Source organism: Myotis yumanensis, unplaced genomic scaffold (genome assembly GCF_028538775.1).
Source record: "Myotis yumanensis isolate MYYU_CA2020_CCGP unplaced genomic scaffold, mMyoYum1.0.hap1 SCAF_12, whole genome shotgun sequence".
Taxonomy (NCBI): domain Eukaryota; kingdom Metazoa; phylum Chordata; class Mammalia; order Chiroptera; family Vespertilionidae; genus Myotis; species Myotis yumanensis.
Genome location: NW_027223763.1, coordinates 38471488 through 38492019, shown reverse-complemented (window position 1 = coordinate 38492019; position 20532 = coordinate 38471488). Strand labels below are relative to the sequence as shown.

The window sequence follows — 20532 nt, the reverse complement described above, 5'->3', positions numbered from 1 at the left end:
TCAAGGTAAAGCCAACCTACTTAAAATCATTTTTTTCCTAAATGTTGTTCTAATTTCTTCTGGAAAGGTCCCTGCGACCCTGAGTGCAGTGAGGTCGGCTGCGATGGGCCAGGACCGGACCACTGCAATGACTGTTTGCACTACTACTACAAGCTGAAAAACAACACCAGGTAAGAGAAAAGCCAAGTCACGAGCCCTCAGCATTCCCAGGGAGTTCCCACAGGGTCACTGCGGGCCAGGCATTATGGGTTCCCCATTAGGATGTAAAAGCACAGAAAACGTGCCGCTGTACAAGCCTGATACCTCCTTGTGTAATTCAAAATGGTGAAACTGATATCGAGTTATAAAGTGCAGAGAAAAAAGAATTGATTCATTTGAAATGGAGTGTTGAGGGAGAACTCTATAGATACGCCTAACCACCAGAAAGATGAACAGTGATTCTCTGCAGAACCCTGAAAAACACCAACATTTCTAGATGGAGGAAGAGAGACTTCATTCAATTCGACATATACATGTGGTTAGACATCTCAGAGGAGGTATCAAATCTCCAGAAAAGTTTCACCTAAGTAAAAGGCCTTACTTTATTATAACAGTTCACCATGTTTCATTATACAGCCATCATGCATTGGCCATTTTTTTTCCCTAATTGGGACCTGTGCTTGATATTAAACAGGAAAGCCAGTATTCACAGTATTTTTGTTCAATCAAATAATGTTTGCTATTCTCCAGAATACAGATATTATTTGAAATGGGATGATATGTCAGTTCCACTGCCACCATAAAGTGAGTACAAGACAGTGTTCTAGCATTTTCCCTTCATGATAATGCCAGTGCATGGGCCAAATGGGTGCTTTCCCACATGAGTAAATCCTCTGCGTGGCAAAGGTGCTGGTCCCCGCTCCTCACTCTTCTGCTCTGCTTTGACCCTGGGCCCCTGGATTCTGCCTCCAGCTCTGCAGATCTGTGTCTAAGGGCAGGGCCATGGAACAGTGGTTGTCCCAACAGAGGCCATGACTCACATCCCTGCCACCTCTCCCTCCAGGGAGCTGACTTGTGGCGACTCCACACTCCAGTCACCCCAACAGACACAGACATGTTCCAGTTCCAGTTTCCGTTCTTGCTGGAATTTAAATTCCTCAAAGGAAAGGCCCTGGCACCTCTGTTATCTCCTACACTTGTTAGCAAAATGCCTGCAATTCAATTGGTACTTGGTAAATAATTGTTGAATGAATAAATAAAGCCTTGTCCTTCAATCAAACTTAAAAAAAATAAGTTCCTTGTTTATCATAAGCAACATAAATTTAAATATATTTATATTAAGACAATAGCATATAACCACCACCACCCACACACAATCCATGTGACAAACACACCAAAATAGAAGTAACCCCTTATAAGTGACCTTTATGCACGAAATCATGCTTCCCACATATTTTCCCTTCATCTCAATGCTGTAACCTTCCTTTGAGACTCAATTTGTAACCATCATCCCCGTTAAAGAGCTAGAACACCTTACCTGGACTTGGTATTGTGTGACTGCATTGCTGCATCAGCACCCTACACAGGAAGACACTGTAACCCACAGAACTGGGCCCTCTGGCTGTGGCGTTACTCGCCATCATGGTTTTAAAAGGGTTTTGAGGCCGAGAACCCGGTCACTAGTGATGCCACCCCTCTTTCTCATCGTTCCCCACGCAGGGTCTGTGTCTCTAGCTGCCCTGCGGGCCACTACCACGCCGACAAGAAGCGGTGCAGGAAGTGTCCTCCCAACTGTGAGTCCTGCTTTGGCAGCCACGGCGACCAGTGCCTGTCCTGCAAACATGGCTACTTCCTGAACGAAGAGACCAACAGCTGTGTCCCTCACTGCCCTGATGGATCATACCAGGACACCAGTGAGTTCATTTCAAATAGCTGGTTTTAGAGAAAAAATGAAAGGTTTTCATTTGAGTGACCTTGGGAGGAATATTCCTCCCTGTCAAATCTAGGCCTTGCTTAATATCAAGCAGGATCTAATCAAATTTTTAAAGAGAACAATTTAGAATTGTTTTATTAAAAGGCCTGTAACTAACTGTGTTGGGGGGTCCTCAAGCCCACACCCAGATTCAGTGGCGTAGGCATCCCACAAGACTCATCATATAGTTGTGCTTATGTGCTCAGTTATGACTAATTACAGCAAAAAAAAAAAAAAAAAAAAAAAAAATACAAAGTAAATCAGCAGAGGGAAAAGGTTCAAAGTCCTTTGGAAACCAGGCCCAAAAAGTTCTAAGAGTTTTCTCCCAGTGGAGCCACACAGGATACATTTCGTTTCCCCACGGACAACATGAGTGAAATGTACTCCACAAGGGAACCTCCTTGGGACTCCGTGCTGTGGTTGCTACTGGAGTGTGGTCATGAAGGCACCCTCTGCCCGGCCCTTACCAAAATCCCCAGACTCCTATAAGGAAAGAAGGGGTTCAGTGTGGACCATACTGTTTATACAAACAGTTCAGGCATCTTGACTCACTCTCATCTGTTAGGGTGGTGGAAACCCTCCTGAAATCCAAGTTCGCAACCTTCTGAGTAGGCTTTCAGAAGACAGTGACCAGGCCTGCTCTTTTCTGCACACTAACCAAAGAAACAGGGTGGTGTGATACCAAAGAATACTTTTCAAACTTTAAAAAACATGACCTTCATGTAAGTGAAGAATGAACACATGCGAAGGACTTACTTAACTGATTAATGAGTGAACCTGCAGGGAAACAAATGGGTTCAGAGACTGACGGGGATTATAGGCCACTAGGAAAGGCAAAATAAAACCCGTTTGCTGAGTTAGAGACAAATGATTTCCGACATGGCCATCAATACAGCTAGAATGTTGGGGTTCTTTATTTCAAATGGACATATCATTTGCAAGTTTACCAAACAAAAAAATCTGTCAATTCGCATGTATTTCACAGAATTTGGGGACTAATTAACCATCATTAGTAAACAGACAAAACTACATTCTCTAGAGAATTAAATGATCCTTGGGCATACCTACCTTTTAGTGCTCTGTCCTGGCCCTGAAAAGGGCTGCAGGTATCTTTTGCCTTATTTCTGAGTTCTCCATAATTTGTCTTAAGGGTATCACACCGTGGTGTAGTAGAGTTCATCAGACTAGTCCTAAAAGATGGGTGCCTGCCATTCCTTTCCCCGGCCAGAGGCATTGCTTTTCAACCTTGACATGGTGGTGTTGCCCAGCTTCATTAGTGGGATTTTTTTCATTGTTGGAAGGTAGGAAACCCTGCTTGGGAGAGAGAATGGGAAGAGGAGGGGAAAGGCTAATGAACTATGCAACTAAGAATTAAATGGGCTGTAGTTCTCTTGTCTGCAAAATGGTAGCTAACTCTAAGGTATTTGTCAATGCTACAATTCCTACCCTAAGTTGCTTTGCTAAAAAATGATAGCAAATGTTGACGGAGGGCTTTTCCTACAATTTTCTGCTCAAGTCCATGTGTACTACAGCATACATTGGAACATCTCCACATGCTTCTATGGAATCCAATTGACCAACTAATTTATAACCTTTTTGTTGTTTTTTAACAGAGAAAAATATTTGCCGGAAATGCAGTGAAAGCTGCAAGACATGTACTGACTCCCACAATTGTACAGAATGTAGGGATGGATTAAGGTAAGAAGGTGAAGGTCTGTATAAGTAACACAGCCCAGGGAGCGTCTCAGTATAAATAACCCTTTGCCATCACCCTTGAGTTGACTCCCATTTGCATTATCTCTACCATTATATGTGAAAAATTGGATGCCATCTTGGCTAAGGAAGGTTTATACACGAAATAAAATTCTCTTTAGAAAAGATGGCTCTGATACAAATAAATAAAATGACCATTTCAGAGGCTTTCTTTGTACTTTTAAACTGGCAGTGCACCAGTCAAGGATTACTATTTAGGTAATACTGAGTTACATTTAATCCTCCTGATTCATTCCTTTATTATTTCTCGCCATATAGCCAGTCATTCTCTTATCTTAAGAACCTCAGGCTTGGTTCCATTATGCCATCCTCTGCATACAGATTTAACACCTAGAGATATTTTCCTTGAATGGACGACTTGCTTATGGCTAAAACCAGATACAGCAGGTCCTGGGATAGCTCTGGCTTATATCAATTAGCCTATAGTAAAATTGATTTCGTTATATACATTGTTTTGCTTAAAGTCACAGAACCTTTTGACAACATTAAGAGAGGACTTACTGTAGTTGATAGATTCTGTAGGAGAACAACATGCAGCTCAAATGAATTAGGTTGTCTCTAGGGTCAAATCATCCTATGTCGAGTGAGGAGCTGGACTCCGGGTTTGCACAGCGCTAGAATTCTGCTGCACTGGATCCCTTTTTAAATGTTGATGGTATTTCTACTTCCACCTTTGATTAGAGGTGAAATAAGCAGGGTCAGGCAGGTAGTGCTTCACATTAGTAATATTGCAACAGCATTTTTACTTTTCATAAATGCATTCAGTGTTAGTTTGGTTAGCACCTTTCATCTCATGACAGTCTTGACAAATATCAGTCTAGTCAGCCTAATTCCTTTTGGAGAAGGGGCAGATTGGTATAATAAGAAAAAGAAGGAAGACAGATGAGGACTCACCCACCCCTGCTGTATATCGGCTGTGTGACCTTGGCTGAGTCACTTAGCCACTCTGAGCTTCAATTTTCTCATCTATAAAATGGTGATAACCCCTGTGTTCTGGCTTATGATAAGGATTAACTATGATGTCATTTACAAAGCACTTAGTCCAGTATCTGACACATAATTGGCCCATGAGAAACAAAAGATTTTTTTAAGATTAAGAAACAGAAGCTAACCAGTGCTCTCCAATAGAAATGAGAGCCACATGTTAATTTAAAATGTGCCTGTAGCCACATAAAACGAAATTAAATATTTTCATAAAATCATTTAACATGTAATCAGTATAGAAGACTTTTAGTAAAGATATTTTACTTTTGTTGTTGTACCAAGTCTTAGAAATATGGTACGTATTTTACCCCTAAACCACATCTCAATTCAAACAATCATTTTTTAAATCTGTATTTAGATTTTATAAAATTTAGTTGAAGTAGCTGAGTTGTTCCATTCCAAACATACTCAAAATTTTGCCAATAACTGAACTAAGTGTCAATTTGTAAAATTTAGAATTCCATTCCTTAGCCACACTAGGAGCTCCAGTGCCTGAGCAGGGGGGGAACAGCACAGGTCTAACCTCGCTGGTTCATCATGGACAGAAATCAGGTGTGCAGGACCAGCTCCATTAACCAGGCCATCCCTGAGGCTGGAAGCAGCAGAAAGCTTCAGGGTTCACAGTGATGCCTTCTGCTGAACCTCCCACTTAGTTCATCCCCTTCTCACACAGTGCTGCCTCTGTCTCCAGCTGGGTGAATGCCAACCTCAGAAGTAATGTCCTTTATTAGAAAAACTAGGCAGCTTTTAAAACTTGGATACAATTTTTGGTGGTACTATTTCCTCCCACAAAAAGATCCATTTGATGCATTGTTCTTTTTTCCAGCTCTACAGAAAGGGGAGGAATATTCTTTTAAACATTTTTTAAATCCTCACCTAGGATTTTCTTTAATTGATTTTAGAGAGAAACATTCATCGGTTGCCTCTTATACAAGCTCCAACCTGGAATCAAACCCACAACCAACCTTTGGGTATACAGGATGATGCTCCAACCAACTGAGCCACCTGGCCAGGGCAGAAGGAATATTCTTTTTAAATGACAGCTCTCTGGCCAATGAGGTTATCTGTGAATGGAGAACACTTTCAGTTTGCTGCTCTCATTGAGGCTTTCTGTATTTTCCTTAGGGGCTTCTGAGTTGACCATTTAACTCAAGACCTGTAAATTTTTACAGATTGGCTAAGAACAAACATGGAAAAATATCTCTGCATAAAATACGGAAGGGAATGGATTAAAATGTTAATAGGACTGTTTGGGATTCTTTTTCATCTACTTTGGTTTTTTCCAGATTTATTGATGGAAATAAATTTTACTTTGTAAAATCAGTATAATACATATACATACAGCAAAGTCAAATAAGATGTGAATTGGAGCAATGTGTGAAGAGTTTAAGAAAAGAGAACCTATTTGACCCTGTTGCTTAGATACACTTCTTCAGTATCCTCTATTTGGTGACATAGGATTACATCTTCTCCCTGGTTCCAGTCACACTTTAGTTATTATGAGTAATATCTGTATATTGGATAGTGAAAATTCTATTAATTTATTTTGAATTTTCAGAATCCATCTGTAGACTATGAGAAAGACCATAGCTGACAGAATTTAGGAGAGTGAAAAAATATAGAGTCCTTATTCAATATTCTAGCAATTCATTCAACACTAAGTGTGCTAGGTGGAAAAAAGGTGGAACAGATTATCTCTAGAAAAACTAAATAGTAATATAATTTAGTAATATAACTAAGAAAAGTTCAGATGTTTGGGGAAGCAGCAGTATAGGTAGGTAATTGAGCTAAATTATTCATTAGAGTTTAAATCAAGAAATAGAGGCAAAGTGTATTAAAATTCTGCTGTGGGAACCAGTAAGAACTAAAATCAGAAAAACTTAAAAAAAAAATCTACTCCTGGGAGTTTAGGTAGGAATGGTTGTGCCCTCTAATTCAATTATAATTCATTTGCTGTGTGTTCCTACTGCATTTATAATTACAAAACAACTTTTAAATATATTATGTAGTAGGTCTGGATATCAGGAAATAGTTAGGCACATTATTAGGTAATGCGATTGTTTTGTCCATAAAATACTTTTTAAAACCTCTGGGTTGTAAGATGTGTCAGCCAGTCTAACAGCTCAGAGGACTGTCCCCAAAGCCTGCAGCACATGCATATGATACAGACATCATTATAATAAGGCACAGAGAGGGAAAAAGGGAAGGCACAAGGGCTAGTTCCCTGCTTTGAAGCTTTGCCAAATCCACAGGTCTCGGGTGGGGCGGGGCGGGGGGGGGGGTGGTTTGGTGGTAATGGTGGGAACTGTGTTTGTTACATATAGAATTGGGAGTCATTACCTCATTGCCTTGATCACAGCACTCTATGTCCTCAGCCTGCAGGGATCCCGGTGTTCCATCACCTGTGAGGACCGACAGTACTTCAACGGCCAGGACTGTCAGCCCTGTCACCGCTTCTGCGCCACCTGTGCTGGTACCTTCTCCCCCAGTCTTTGTGTTTATTCCTCTGGCTCTGGTTTGGCTTTTGTTTGTCTGTTTTTAGCTGTCACTCATGCAGATCCACTTGATATATATTTCTCCAGCTGTTACTCTGAAAATATCTCTTCCAGTAATCATGCATATATTCTCATCGAAAGTCAGACCTCAGCATCCTATCCTCATTGAGAAACCTGAATACCCCAGTGATATCTCCTTCTCTTTCCAAAGATTTGATGCTTTTGGAAAACAGGGGTGTGCTTTTTTCCAAAGACTGTAAGAAAAAGCAAAAGTATTAAATTATAACTCTTAAAATTATATTAATGGCATTTTCACAAACTGTGGGAGAAGCAGCCCATCATGCAACTGCTTCTGAGGTTTTCTGTTTCCTGTGTTTGTCTTGCTTTGAAGGGGCGGGTGCTGATGGGTGCATTAACTGCACGGAGGGCTACTTCATGGAGGATGGGAGATGTGTGCAGAGCTGTAGTATCAGCTATTACTTTGACCACTCTTCGGAGAATGGATACAAATCCTGCAAAAAGTAAGTGGATCTGCCCCTCAAGCCCTGGCATCTGGTTACCAGGTTCCTTATTTGACTGCCTTTGTAAATAATATGAAACTTAGAATCATTAATAAAATTAGGTTTGAACATTTACCTATGGAAACTGCCCTGCAGCTTTAAGCCAGTTTATCTTTTATTTACGTATATAAATTGCCTCAGGAGTACTTTAAAATCACACTGTCCACCTGCTAAGGTTTTCTTTAATGTTGCCAAACCTTATTTTTTAAGATTATTTTTAAGAAAAGATTTTTGTGTCATCTTCAGAGAGAGATTAAGTTTAAGGCAGTAAGAGGTGGATAGTAGTAAACACATCTTTTCCTGTGTCTGATGTGTGAAAGGATGATAAATTCTACATTTGGCCCATAGATGTGACACCAGCTGTTTGACGTGCAATGGTCCAGGGTTCAAGAACTGTACGAGCTGCCCCAGTGGGTATCTCCTAGACTTAGGAATGTGTCAGATGGGAACCATCTGCAAAGACGGTGAGTACAATTGCTCATTTTCATCTTCGGAAAAAAAACGGGAACTTTCTACTTTGAGGCCTAACGATATATTTCCTTAAAAATACTCTCAGGCATGCCTTAGACAGGCTGGGCCTGATAGAGCGCTGGCATTCATTCATCTTGAACTTATGCCTTCAGCTGGTTTTGTTTTTGGTTTGGGGGATATATTTAATTACAAGAAGGAATAAATCACCTACAGTCCCACTGGCTAAGAATCATCAGTTAACTTGTTCTAATTAATAAACTTTACTTTTTTTAAATATTTTATTGATTTTCTACAGAGAGGAAGGGAGACGGATAGAGAGTTAGAAACATCGATGAGAGAGAGACACTGATCAGCTGCCTCCTGCACACTCCCCACTGGGGATGTGCCCGCAACCAAGGTACATGCCCTTGACCAGAATCGAACGTGGGACCCTTGAGTCCGCAGGCTGATGCTCTATCCACTGAGCCAAACCGGTTAGGGCAAAAACTTTACTTTTTAAAACTTTAGAGTTTTGGATGCATAGCAACATTGAGCAGAAAGTTCCCATGTGTCCCCTGAACCTCAAGCATAAACAGAGCCTCCTCCATAATCAATATCCCACACCAGAGTGGTGCATTTGTTACAGCTGATGAACCTACATTGACAACATTATCACCAAAGTTTACATTAGGGTTCACTCTTGGCGTTGTATGTTCTATGGATTTGGACAAATGTATATTGATGTTTAGCTACCATTTAGTATCATACAGAACAGTTTCACTGCCCTAAAGATCTATACTCCGCCTATTCTTCCTTCTCCCCTTACCTCTGGAAACCACTAATATTTTGTTGTTGGTTTCTAATCCGCACCTGAGGATATTTTTCCATTAATTAGAGAGTGGAAGAGAGAGGGAAAGACAGACAGAAAAATTGATGTGAGAGAAACACATCAATTGGTTGCCTCCTGCATGCGCCCTGACCAAGGCCCAGGCTGGGGAGAGCCTAGAACCAAGGTACATGCCCTTGACCAGAGTCGAACCCGGGACCCTTTGGTCTGCAGGCTGACACTCTATCCACTGAGCCAAACTGGCTAGGGCACCACTAATTTTTTTACTCCTCTATAGAGTTGCCATTTTCAGAACGTCATATAGTTGGAATCATACAATATGTAGTCTTTCCAGTTAGTTTTCATGTATTTCTTCCCATCTTTTGCCATATGTATATGGAATTTTGTACCCTGCTTTTTACATTAAGCATTAGACATCAACATAATCCTACGTTTTATGAAACTTCATTATTAATAACAGCATAAGTTCATGTGGAGATGCCAAAGTGTACTGCCACTCTGTTAGATTGTTTATAATTTTGATATGTAAATAACAATCAAGTGGTATCTGAATTTTTCATTAAGTCTGGGGATAAGAATTAATGACAGAACCAGGTAATTTTGGTCCATTTTTCTTTCTTTGCACCAGTGGTTTTCAACCAAAATTCCAGGACCCCAATACCTTCTCAAAAGATTCAGAATGAATTGGTCTTGGGATTGCATTAGACATGCTGTGCCTGATAGAGTGCTGGCATTCATTCATCTGGTTTTGAGCATGAATATTTTTAGAAGTTTCTCAGTTGTTTCTAATATATAGCCATGTTTGGGAACCCCTGACAGTTCAGCAAATGCCACCCTATCTAGAAAATGAATAACTTTAAATTATTCTAACTCCAACATTTTGTGAACTCTAGCTCTTAATTCACATTGAGGGGTCCATAAAATTTGTGCCTAAATTTTATGCAGACAATACATATCAATGGTGCAGAAATTATTTTGAACCATTATTGTTCTAAGCATCTTTGTATTGTTATGGAAATAGAGAAATAAAACAAGTATGTATTTGGAACAGTCTTACCTGGCAAGATCATTCCCCTGGGTTGATTCTCTGTCTTCCTTTGAATGGCTCTCTTTTAGAAATTGACAAGGGGCAGAATAGTGCTGTGGACTCAGGAGTCAGAATGCTGTTGTTCGTATTTGGGATCCATACCTTGGGCAGGTTGTGAATTTGTATGGGCCTCAATTCCCTCATCTGTAAAAAATGAGGATATATTGCTGACCTCGTATGGTTATTCCACAACTATTAGGAATCTCAAAAAGACTTCACAAAGAACTGGGCACGCAATGGCACTGACAACATCATTTATGGTCTCGTTTCCATGGAGCATCATAGGTGACTACATTTTCATAGTTTTTCTGATGTATGACGGGTCTGGCAGGGACAGGCCAGACCCACTCAGACTCTGTGTCCAAGTTTTTGACCAGAGTGATTCTCACCACACAACTCTGGGGTGAGAAGATTGGGGGATGGCATCCCCAGGACCACGTAAGTATCACTTTTTAATTACCGACAAGTGCTCTTAAGAGAGGGTTCCCCTATATCTGAATATGACCTGAATTTTCGTTAGCTTGAAAATGGAGGAAGATTTTTAATGTGATTGACCCAGGACATCTACTGTGGCTTGAAATTTTCACTCATAGCACTTGGTACCAGTCACTTCAAGGTTTGTGTTGCTTTAACTACTTTCATAAACCATGATAAGCATGGGATAAGTTATGCCAAGTGGCACTTTGGTGTGTCAGGATTGTGGGTAGTGGAAAAGGAACAATAATTTGTAATGAGTCCATTTTCAGGTCAAAGAAAGAGTATTAAGATGGCAGAGTAAACACTGTGCTCGCTTCCACCCACAACCACATCAAAATTACAACTAAATTATAGAACAACCATCATTGAGAACCACTTGGAGATTAGCTAAACTGAATTGCTAGCCTGTCTAATAAAAGAGTAATATGCAAATTAGCTGTCACTCCGTCACAAAGATGGCGGCACCCATAGCCACAAGATGGCAGCATCCAGGCCTGTCACCTGGCCAGGCAGGTGGCAGGGGCAAGCAGCGAGGCACAACCCGCCTACCCGGCGGCCGATCCAGCCTCACCGCTCCACCGCCGATGGAGTGTCCCGAGGCAGCAGAGACAGGAGGGAGCAAGGCAGCGGAGAATGGCGGGCTTCACTCCCTTCTCTCGGGCCGCAGGAAGCCCTATTCTTACAGGAATCTTCCTGCAACGGGCCTCTAGTAACAGTATATAAAGAAGAAGCCACGTCGAGACTGGTAGGAGAGGTAGAGAGACAGAATGGGCAGGTCCCACACTCAGCATGGCTGCTATGAACCAGGATGTATATCTTGGCTTCAGAGGTCCACCCTGAGGAGCGAGGAGTCCCAGGGCACTAGTGCCAGGAAGAGAAGTTCCCATGACATCTGGCTGTGAAAACCAGTAGGGATTGTATCCAAGAAAGACAACGGGCTGCTAGAAACCTAGGTGCTACAGATCTCAAAGGGCCTAAGCACAAACTTAGTAGCTCACAAACACTTCCATTGAGCTCCACTGCAGAGGTAGCTCTATCCAGGGATGGAAATGCTGGCAGATGCTGTTGAGCAAACGCCCCCCCCCCCAACCTAGGCTCAAGAGGGCGCCAAATCTGAACTCTCCATTAACCTAGATAACAGTTTGTCCTACCCTGGTGATTCCATGGAACCCCATTCAACTCTCACACCCAGATGGAACCTCTTTCAGCAGCTTTTCTACAAAAGCAGTCTGCCTGGATTGCACTGCAGACTTTCCTAAAAAAATTTCAAAGGTCCATAAATCAGCAGCAGCAGCTAGCCACGACTTGCCCTCTTCTTCTGGCTAAGCAGCCCCAAGCACCTCCAAGCCCAGCACAGGCAGTAACCACTTGCAGATCACTTTGTAGTTCCTACCAAGTGGCCCCAGGCCAGGCATAGGCAGTGACTGAAGTTGGTCTATATACCAAAGCCTCACCCAAGAGGCCCCAGAACCAATATAACCAGTGGCCAGCCTCAGATCACACTAGAGCAACACCCAACCAGCTCCTCAAAAGACATTTCCCAAGGGCAGACAGGGTGGGCACCAGAGCCCACTAAAGCAACTCCCTCTCCATAGGATCAGCCCCCGCACAACAATTTGTCAGTGTAATCATGGCCAGTCCTCACAGACATTCAGCCTGAGGGCCAATCCCACCCACTGATGTGCCAACAGCAGCAATCAAGGCTCAACTATACACAAAACCTAAATAAAGGGAACCAGGCTCAGGTAAGCAGGAGACTGTGCCTCACAGAACACCTACTACATAAGGCCATCCTGCCAGGACTGGGAGAAGTAGCAGATCTACATAATATGTAGAAATAAACACGTGGAGGCAGCCAAAATGAGAAAACAGAGAAACATTCCCAAATGCAAAATGGGATATAACTCCAGAAAAATAACTAAACAAAATGGAAGCAATCTACCAGAAACAGAGTACAAAACACTAGTTAGAAGGATGCTCAATGAGTTTAGGGGATGAATTCAGTAAGAACTTACACAAAGAAATTGAAACCACAAAGAGAACCTTTCTGAAATGAAGAATACATCAGAGGGAATCAACCGATTAGATGAAGCAGAGAATCAAATCAGTAACTTGGAAGACAAGGTAGCATAAAACACCCAGTCAGAAAAGCAGAAAGAAAAAGAGGCTTTTAAAAAATGAGGATAGTTTAAGGGGTCTCTAGGACATCAAGCATACCAACATTTGCATCATATGGGGTACCAAAAGGAGAGGAGATAGAGCAAGGGATTGAAAACATCCCTAACTTGGAGAGGAAAATGGACATACAAGTCCAGAAAGCACAGAGACTCCCAAACAATTATATGCTGAAGAAATGGATAAATTTCCAGAAAAACTCTTCTAACACCAAATCAAGAACATAAAATTGGAACAGACCAATTACTACTACTAATTAAATTCATCAGTAATAAAAATAAAAATTTAAAAACTCCCAACAAACTAAAATTCTATACCAGATAGTTTCACAGGCTAATTTTACCAAGCTTTGAAAGAATTAATATCTATTCTTCTCAAACTACTTCAAAAAATTGAAGAGGAGAAAAGACTACCATACTCATTTTACAAGGCTGTCATTGCCCTAATTCCAAAACCAGACATAGGCCAATTTCCCTGATGAACACAGATGCAAAAATTCTCAACCAAATATAAGCAAACCAAATTTAGCAACACAATAAAAAGATCAGACGCTATAATCAAGTGGGTTTTATCCCTGGGATGTAAGATTGGTTTCCTATCCACAAATATATTAACGTGATACACCATATAAACAAAATGAAGGATAAAAATTATATCAGTGGATTCTAAAAAAGCAATGTGGGGATAGAGGGAATATGTACCTTAACATAATAAAGGTCATATACTAGTTTGACAAACCTGAAAGCTGCTTCTTTAAGATCAAGAATAAGACAAAAATGTCCACTTTCACCACTTTAATTCATCATAGTATTGGAAGTCATCGCCACAGCAAATCAAAAAGAAATAAAAGGTATCCAAATTGGATAAGAAGTAAAATCGTCATTATTTGCAGAGGACATGACACTACATAGAACCCTAAGAAAACCATTATAGCTAGCACAGTATCAAATTAATGTTCAGAAATCAGTTACATTTTTTTACTCCAATAACAAACTATCAGAAAGGAAAATTAAGAAAATCCAATTTACACTTGCATCAGAAAGAATAAAAATACTTAGGAATAATTTAACAAAGGAAGTAAAAGACCTGTCCTCAAAAAGCATAACACATTGAAGAAAGAAATTGGAAATACAAGTAAATGGAAGCTTATATACCATGCTCATGGGTAGAAAGAATTAACACTGTAAAAATGTCCATACTACCCAAAGCAATCTACAGATTCAATGCAATCCTTACCAAAACACTGGTGGCATTTTTCACAGGAAAAAATAATCCTAAAATTTATACAGAACTACAAAAGACCCCAAATAGCCACAGCAATCATGAGAAAGACAATGTTGAAGTTATAGTATTGTTTCATATCAAGTAGCATACGGCTATATTAATTAAAACATCACAGTACCGGCATAAAAACAGATACATAAAGCAATGGAACATTATAGAGAGAGAAACCCACAACTACATGATCAATTAATCTATGACAAAGGAAGCAAGAATATACAATGGGGTAAAGACAGTCTCTTCAGTAAATGGTGTTGGGAAAACTGGGCAGACACATGCAAGAGAATGAAACTGGATCACTCTTTTACATCATACACAAGAATAAACTCAGTATGGATTAAAGACTTAAATGTAAGATCCCAAACCATAAAACTCCTAGAAGAAAACATAGACAAGAAAGTCTTTGATACTGCTCTTAGTAACTTTGTGTGTTTTTTTTACATATCAGCTTGGGTAAAGAAAACCAAAAAAAAAATAAATGGGACTACACCAAACTAAAGAGGTTTTGCACAGTGAAGGAAACTATCAAAACACGAACAGACAACCTACTGATTGGTAGAATATATTTGCCAATGACACATCTGATAAGGGGTTAATATTTTTAAAAATCTGAGGAAAAAATGGGTAGAGGACTGAATAGACATTTCTCCAAAAAGGACCTACAGATGGCCAATAGACATATGAAAAGATGCTCAACATCACTAATCATCAGGAAAATGCAAATAAAAACCACAATGAGATATTACCTCACACCTGTCAGAATGACTCATCAATAAGTGAACAAACAATAGGTTTCGGCAAATATGTGGAGAAAAGGGAACCCTTGTTCCCTGTTGGTATGACTGTATATTGGTGCAGCCACTATGGAAAATATTATGGAAGTTCCTCAAAAAGTTAAAAATAAAACCCAGCAATTCCACCTCTGGGTATTTATCTGAAGATATCCAGAACACTAATTCAAAAAGATATGTGCACCTCTATGTTAATTGCAGAACTATTTACAATAGCTAAGATAAGGAAGCAAGTTAGATATCCACTGATAGACAAATGGATAAAGAAGATGTGGTATACACACACACACATACTAGTATACAATATATTACTCAGCCATAAAAAAGAATGAAATCTTGCCATTGCAACAACATGGATGGACCTAGAGGGTATTATGAAGTGAAAGAAGGCAGACCAAGAAAGACAAATACCATATCTCATTTATATGTGAAATCTAAATAAACAAAGGAACAAACAAAACAAATTCACAGCTACAGAAAACAAATTGATAGTTGCAAGTTGGGAGGGTTTTGGGGATGGGTGAAAATGGTAAAGGGATTTATTGGTACAAATTGGCAGCTATACCAGTAAAATAGTCACAGGAATGTAAGATACAACATAGGGGATTTAGTCAATAATATTGTAATAATTATGCATGGTGTCAGGTGGGTACTAGACTTATTAGGGTGATCACTTTGTAAAGTCTATAAATGTCTAATCACTATGTTATACACCTTAAACTAATATACTGTATGTCAACTGTAATTGAAAATAAAAAAGCAAGGGAATGATGATCATAATTTTAGAGAGTTTATTTATAGAAATGAAGAGGGAAAGTAAGCACATGACAGATCCAAGAAAATCAAAAATACTCTTATTCTGAAAGGGGATGGGTTCATGTATGGTGAAAGTATTATTATGCTTCCTTATGTTATATATTTTGTGTCTCAGATATTACATATTACAATTATAAAGAGTATTAAATTTGTAGGGGGGGGGACAAAAAAAGAGTATTAATGGCTCACCGGGCTTTTCATTTTTCAAATCACATGGCAACTGCATTTAGGGATGTGCTATTTATTCTTTTTCAACTGTCATATTTCAGTGATTCTAAGACACCTCTTTTACATTTTATCATCTCTGAAATCAGATGCATCTTATAATTCATGACAGCTTACAACTACTTTTAACCCAGCAGGTTGATGTGATATAGTTGTCATTGACTGAATATAGTCACAGAGATGTCTAGTCAAGTGAGGCACATGGTTACTACTTCTTATGTTGAATTTAATTACAGCTCAAAATTGCTCTGAAAAATTAAACTGCTTTTCAGAATTCAAAGGAAGAGTTATTGCACAGAAACCAAACAGCATGCTATATAAGTTTAGCAAATACTTCCAATAAGCATAAAATTGCAAATACTTCCAAACAGCATAAAATTGGTAAGTGAATATTGTGTCATCATTTAATGAGAAGCATTTTTGTCTTGCTAGTAATTAACAGCGATGCCTCTTAAATCTGGTGTCTTAGAGTCCGTGAAATATCATATAAATGACTATTACTCTCTGTTCTAGGTAATTGTAAAAATAAAACTCCTTGCTTATGTTATAATTGATTTCTAATTTATTCTTTTTTTTCTAATCTTTTTTTCCTTTCACAAATGGATACCAATCACATTTACCATTGGACTGCAATTATCTCTCCTTGAAAAACAATGCTGTTGATTGAAATCACTTTGGGTGGACCAAATTTCCTCCTTGTTGACTGCTCCTGAATGATCTCTTCCAATCCCACAATCTGCCTCTCTGGCCAATCAAAACCTTCTTCCGTGTGTGTACATCATGCTGCTCTCGTCCTCAACTCCCCCCCTCTCTCGCTGACTTCCCGGAAAAGCAACGGAAGAGTCCTGGGCGGAAGGAGGCTTCTGTATGCTAGTGAAAAAGAACAATCTGTGCCAGCGGAAGGTTCTCCAACAACTTTGCTGCAAAACATGTACATTCCAAGGCTGAGCTTCCATCCTAGATTTCTCTGTTCCTGTAGACTTATAGATTACTCCATATTATTATTAAAAAGGAAAAAAAAAGCAAAAAAAAAAAAAGCAAGCCACCTCTCTCTTTCTTGCTTTCTTTTTTTTCTCTCTCAATCTGTGCAGGGAGATGGTGAACTGTTTTGTCAGAACTTAAATGGAAAAAATAATAATAAACCTACAACAAGCCTACCTTTTATAACTGGGTGTTTAGTGCTAAACAGCCAGAACCACAGAGACAGTATTGTATGACCAAAGCATTTGATGCCAAAATTTGACGTTAAAGTAATGATTTGATTTCCTGCCCTGGTTTTGAAGGTCCATTTTTTTTTTCCTTTTGCGTTTACTTGTTTCCCCTTTGAGACGCCTAAAAATACCTTTCAAAAAAGTCACAAGAGTAGACATAGATCAAAATGAAACAAAAAGCTCTTACGTTAGTCATTTTTCATGCTCGAGTCCATCACTGGTGGAAATGGCAGGAAACTGGACCTACTGGGCATTAGACCATCCTGCAGAGTTGTGCTCAGAGTCGTTTGTCTTCGTTTTTTGCAGTTGAACATTGATACTTTCCACACATAAATTACTTCATGCATTATGTGGTTTTGGCATTGTACTCACTTGATAAGTCTGTTCCACTGGTTTCATCAGATAGACTTGCTGCTACTGGCTTATCCATTGTAGACTGGGTGATTTTACACACAGCTAGTCAAGTGGGATTGCACTGCATAGTCAGATTGGTGATGGACAGCATGCAAAGTTACACAAAACAGCTGAGACTGATCCAGCTCCCCCAAATCCCAAGTGTTCACTGTGTAGGCCCTGCACAATCTCTTGGTGCTATCTAGCCATTATCCCCATAGCATTTTTCTAAAGGCCACCATAAATTCCATTTGTTGTGGTAGAAAGCATTTTGGATGTGATGCAGGAAATTTCTTCCTGGAGTCAAAAGTTTCTAAAAGGTCCTGTATTTTTTAAGAAATAGAATTGATTTAAATAGTATTTAAGCTCATGCCCAAGTTGGCTGGGCAGCATTTTTCAATGGTGCTTATTAGAAGTTTTTTCATCTTCTCACTTTCAGAAAATAAAACTGGAAATTGAATATGGGCGGCATGATTGTACCCTCCTGGTTCTGCTATTTCCCCTATCTTCTGTCCATCTATAACTGTTCTATGATACACCTGAATACTGAATGTCATTGTGAGATCCACTGTTCTCTTGGAAATATCTTCACTGATTTTCTATGACTTCCTAAACACATCCTGGAATCTAGCAGACTGAATTATGCGAAAACTGTTTTGGATCAGTGGTCAGAAATTTGGAAGCCTGATAGATCGTTTTACCACTTCTGAGTTTCTCTGTTTAGGAGAGGATAGACTGATATCAAGTTTCCTCATTTTTCATATCGAAGCTCCATTGGTGACCTCATTTGCTCTGGGAGTGACCAGCCATCTTACAGACTTTGTTTTTATTTACAAGATGTCACTGGCCTCACAGATGAGAAGAGGAATGATATCAATATAGATTCTCCTAGGAAGGAGCTGAGAAGTGGATGCTAAGATCCTCATCTAAGGGACAAGTTAGTTAAAGACCTACCTTGAAAATATTCATTCCTAGACATCAAACTTAACATCCAACCTAAGGTGAATAATAACTAAATAGTCTAATGACCTTCTTAGTTAGTATTGTAGTATACTGAGTCACATGTTGATTCACAAGTGACTAAGGAATTAAGTGATTTGCTGAGCAGTTTTTCTCTTCATAACAATGCAGGCCCTTCTGACCTGAAGAAAGTTATTCCTGGTTATGGCATCTAGTCTTATATTTAAAGGCACAATCTTTAAATGGACAAATGTAAGCGCAACCTAAGCAAGGTCAAGCAGATGGGAAAATCAGATTTGCCTGCGGAGGAATACATGTAACTGAACCATCCAATAGTATTTGGGGCACAAAAGTTACTATGATAGGAAAGAGAAAAATGATGTCTATGTTCTTAAACAAATAACTATCACTATGACAGCCAAATTCACTGGGGTCCACCAAAGTGTGTTCTATTTCCCACTGACCATGCAGGCACACATCGTGGAAATACTGGTTTAACTACTAGTGTGTTACTGCCTCGTTTATCTACAGAATATTATTAACTAGAACATAATGCTTTCAAAATTTAAGTTAATGTTATATATTATGTATAAATATATATATTCATAATGAGATATATGTAATGGATAGTACAAAGTTTGGAGACTTAACAAATGCTCTAATCTTCTAGAGACAAAAGCCCTATCTTCTGTTCTCTTTTGTCTTTTTATTTTCAGTTAGTGACCCATTGTTAAATCTAAATCCACTTTTACTGAAAAATACTGTACATGTGTAAAATGTTCAGTTGTTTTTTTGTAAAATATAGTAGAATGGTTGTAATTGATACTGGCCAAAATCAATGTTATTCCATATTTTATTTTTTCTATTAAATTAACCTAAGTTCCTGTTTATTTGATCTGTCCATACCCCTGTGTAAACATCTCTGAAAGGGTGAGGTAATGAGAGACTTCTCTGTTTCCACATAGAAGCTGAATATGAAGAAAAGGGCAGAGGGGACTGAGGTAGCTAAATAAAGTTGGAAAGAAAGGGTCAGTAGAGGTGGGATCTGAAAAGAAGGGAAAAAGTGACAGCAATATAAGAAAGGGAGAGTTTAGGTTTGGTGATAAATGTATTTCAAATTCCATTTTTAGAAAGGTTGCAAAAAAATCTATAACAGCTTGGTGCAGTTTTCTGTTGAATTGTGCAGATACAATCTCCATGTATGGGCCATCTGGGCCTGCTGTTTCCCTGGACTTCCCCAGGGTGTGAACTACTGCACACTCACCAGTGATGTATGGGCTGGGGACCAAGGGGCAGGGCACGAGTTGGTGGTGAATGTGAAAGCTGTTAAGAGATGGTCTGGTACCATTTAATGATATCCTGCATAAAACTGACAGTAGCTGTAACCCTGGATGCCTCAAAGATGCCTTTGTCTAAAATCTCCTGTACATGCTTCGAGGTAGGACTGAATAGTTAGAAAAAGAAGAAACTACAAAGGATTCCAGGTGTTTCTGAACTCTGCTTGAGTTCCAGTCTTAGCCTTGAAGTGAAATTCAATGTCCTGTCTTCTGGGAAAAGAAATGGGATCAGCAAACAAATTGAGTTCCAATTAGTGTTAAAGATCTGGAGATGCAACAAGGTGTAAGAATGAGCCTCTATTGTTGTGAAGTCCCATTATGGGGATGAGGAGAAACTAATCTTATTGACCAGTGATAAGAGTATATACCTACTGATGTAAATACACCCTCTCTTCTCACAAAAACTCCAAAGCAGAGTTACATGTATTATCTTGTTTACAAATAAGAAAGCTGGGGCATATGGACTTGAAATAGACTAAGGTTACAAAGCCAGACTCAATAAAAATAAAATTCAACAGTAACACAATTAACAGTAAGTAGTGAATTCTAAATCTGAAATGAATGGAACACCAAGTTACTAAGTTCAGAGAGGCAGAAATTCCTTTGAACTGACTGGGATGATAATTCTAAGAGCAGGTGGAACTAGAATTGGGTCTTGAAGGATGGCTAGGGCTTACTTAAGCAGATGGGAGGAGTGCAGGAAGAACATTACCAGCAAA

General features: G+C 39.4%; 1 protein-coding gene across 4 annotated transcripts in view; it reads left to right on the top strand.

The window, feature by feature from the left end:
* PCSK5 (proprotein convertase subtilisin/kexin type 5) overlaps positions 1–20532 on the top strand; it is a 413582-nt gene that overhangs the window by 258523 nt on the left and 134527 nt on the right. For 2 of the 4 annotated variants that reach the window (XM_070431475.1, XM_070431474.1), the window contains exons 15-20: positions 68–170; positions 1699–1892; positions 3565–3649; positions 7084–7181; positions 7595–7724; positions 8112–8227. In XM_070431475.1, the coding sequence (XP_070287576.1) occupies positions 68–170; positions 1699–1892; positions 3565–3649; positions 7084–7181; positions 7595–7724; positions 8112–8227 (726 nt within the window). Of the gene's footprint in view, positions 1–67; positions 171–1698; positions 1893–3564; positions 3650–7083; positions 7182–7594; positions 7725–8111; positions 8228–10176; positions 19629–20532 lie in introns of those variants that run through there. The other 2 variants (XM_070431476.1, XM_070431477.1) reach the window with 2 other exon arrangements.